This window comes from Trachymyrmex septentrionalis, unplaced genomic scaffold (assembly GCF_001594115.1).
Source record: "Trachymyrmex septentrionalis isolate Tsep2-gDNA-1 unplaced genomic scaffold, Tsep1.0 scaffold76, whole genome shotgun sequence".
NCBI lineage: Eukaryota > Metazoa > Arthropoda > Insecta > Hymenoptera > Formicidae > Trachymyrmex > Trachymyrmex septentrionalis.
Genome location: NW_017305947.1, coordinates 1,425,626 through 1,426,638, shown reverse-complemented (window position 1 = coordinate 1,426,638; position 1,013 = coordinate 1,425,626). Strand labels below are relative to the sequence as shown.

Genomic DNA, 1,013 nt, shown 5'->3' with positions numbered 1-1,013 from the left:
CACATTAGATTAAGTAAAAATTAATTGAATGATGTGTGATTGATGTTTCGGTTTCTTTCAAACCAACTTCAGCAATATTGCGTATAAATAATTTTTTTTAAATGTCGATACATAGAATTATTTTCTTTTTTTGACAGATTCGGCACTTTAGGCAACAAGAGGGTTCCAATAGTCATGCCGTACAACAAGGAGAAGTGTCCTCTTCGAATCCCAACATATTGTCCAACGATCAAGTCGGTCCTATCTTACTCGAGGTTCGTATTAACGAAATTAGCAAATGAGATTCATAGTTAATTAGGAAAGTCAAACAGGAAAGCAAATTGCATCCTTTGTGGCTCTTTTAAAAGTCGCGGACCATCACTTCATAATTGCTACAATGACGTCGTATCTCTTCTTTGCAGGCTCTAGATGGCTTTCTATTTGTTGTAAATACGGAAGGCCGCGTGGAGTACGTTACGGATAACATAACGCAGTATATAAACTACACAAAGGACGATGTGCTCGGAAAAGATATTTACAACATCATTCATCATGGAGACCACAACACCTTTATGCCTAATTTATTACCCACGTCTTTAAGTACGTATCTTAATTGTTTCATATACACGCGCACGCGGCATATTTTTTTCCTATCTGGGGTAGCGACACTTGCAGAGTAGATTGTAGATAGACACAATCAGTAGGTCATGGGTAATTTACTTTTTCAATTCATAAATAACTCTCTTCCTTGGGGTCTGCGATTCGTTTTTCAATTTCTTTGCACAATTATTCATTCCTTCCAATTATTTTCCTTCTTTTTGTTGTGGGTAATTTTCACAGATTTTAGAAGTAATATTTTTGATAAATTAGTTATTCTTTCACATCGTAAAACTTTCTATATTTCATATAGCTATATTTTTAATTATATTAATTTTAACTAACTAATTTTTATTTTTACATTCTTTAAAATGCGTCTTATTTATATATGGTGAAATAATCTTAACTTATAATTGGTGAAATTATATATATATATA

General features: G+C 32.5%; 1 protein-coding gene across 6 annotated transcripts in view; it reads left to right on the top strand.

Moving 5' to 3' along the window:
- LOC108754122 (nuclear receptor coactivator 3-like) overlaps window positions 1-1,013 on the top strand; it is a 163,199-nt gene that overhangs the window by 117,207 nt on the left and 44,979 nt on the right. For all 6 annotated transcript variants that reach the window (XM_018496206.1, XM_018496204.1, XM_018496203.1 and 3 more), the window contains 2 exons: window positions 138-254; window positions 402-579. In XM_018496206.1, coding sequence (XP_018351708.1) covers window positions 138-254; window positions 402-579 — 295 coding nt within the window. The remainder of the gene's footprint in view (window positions 1-137; window positions 255-401; window positions 580-1,013) is intronic.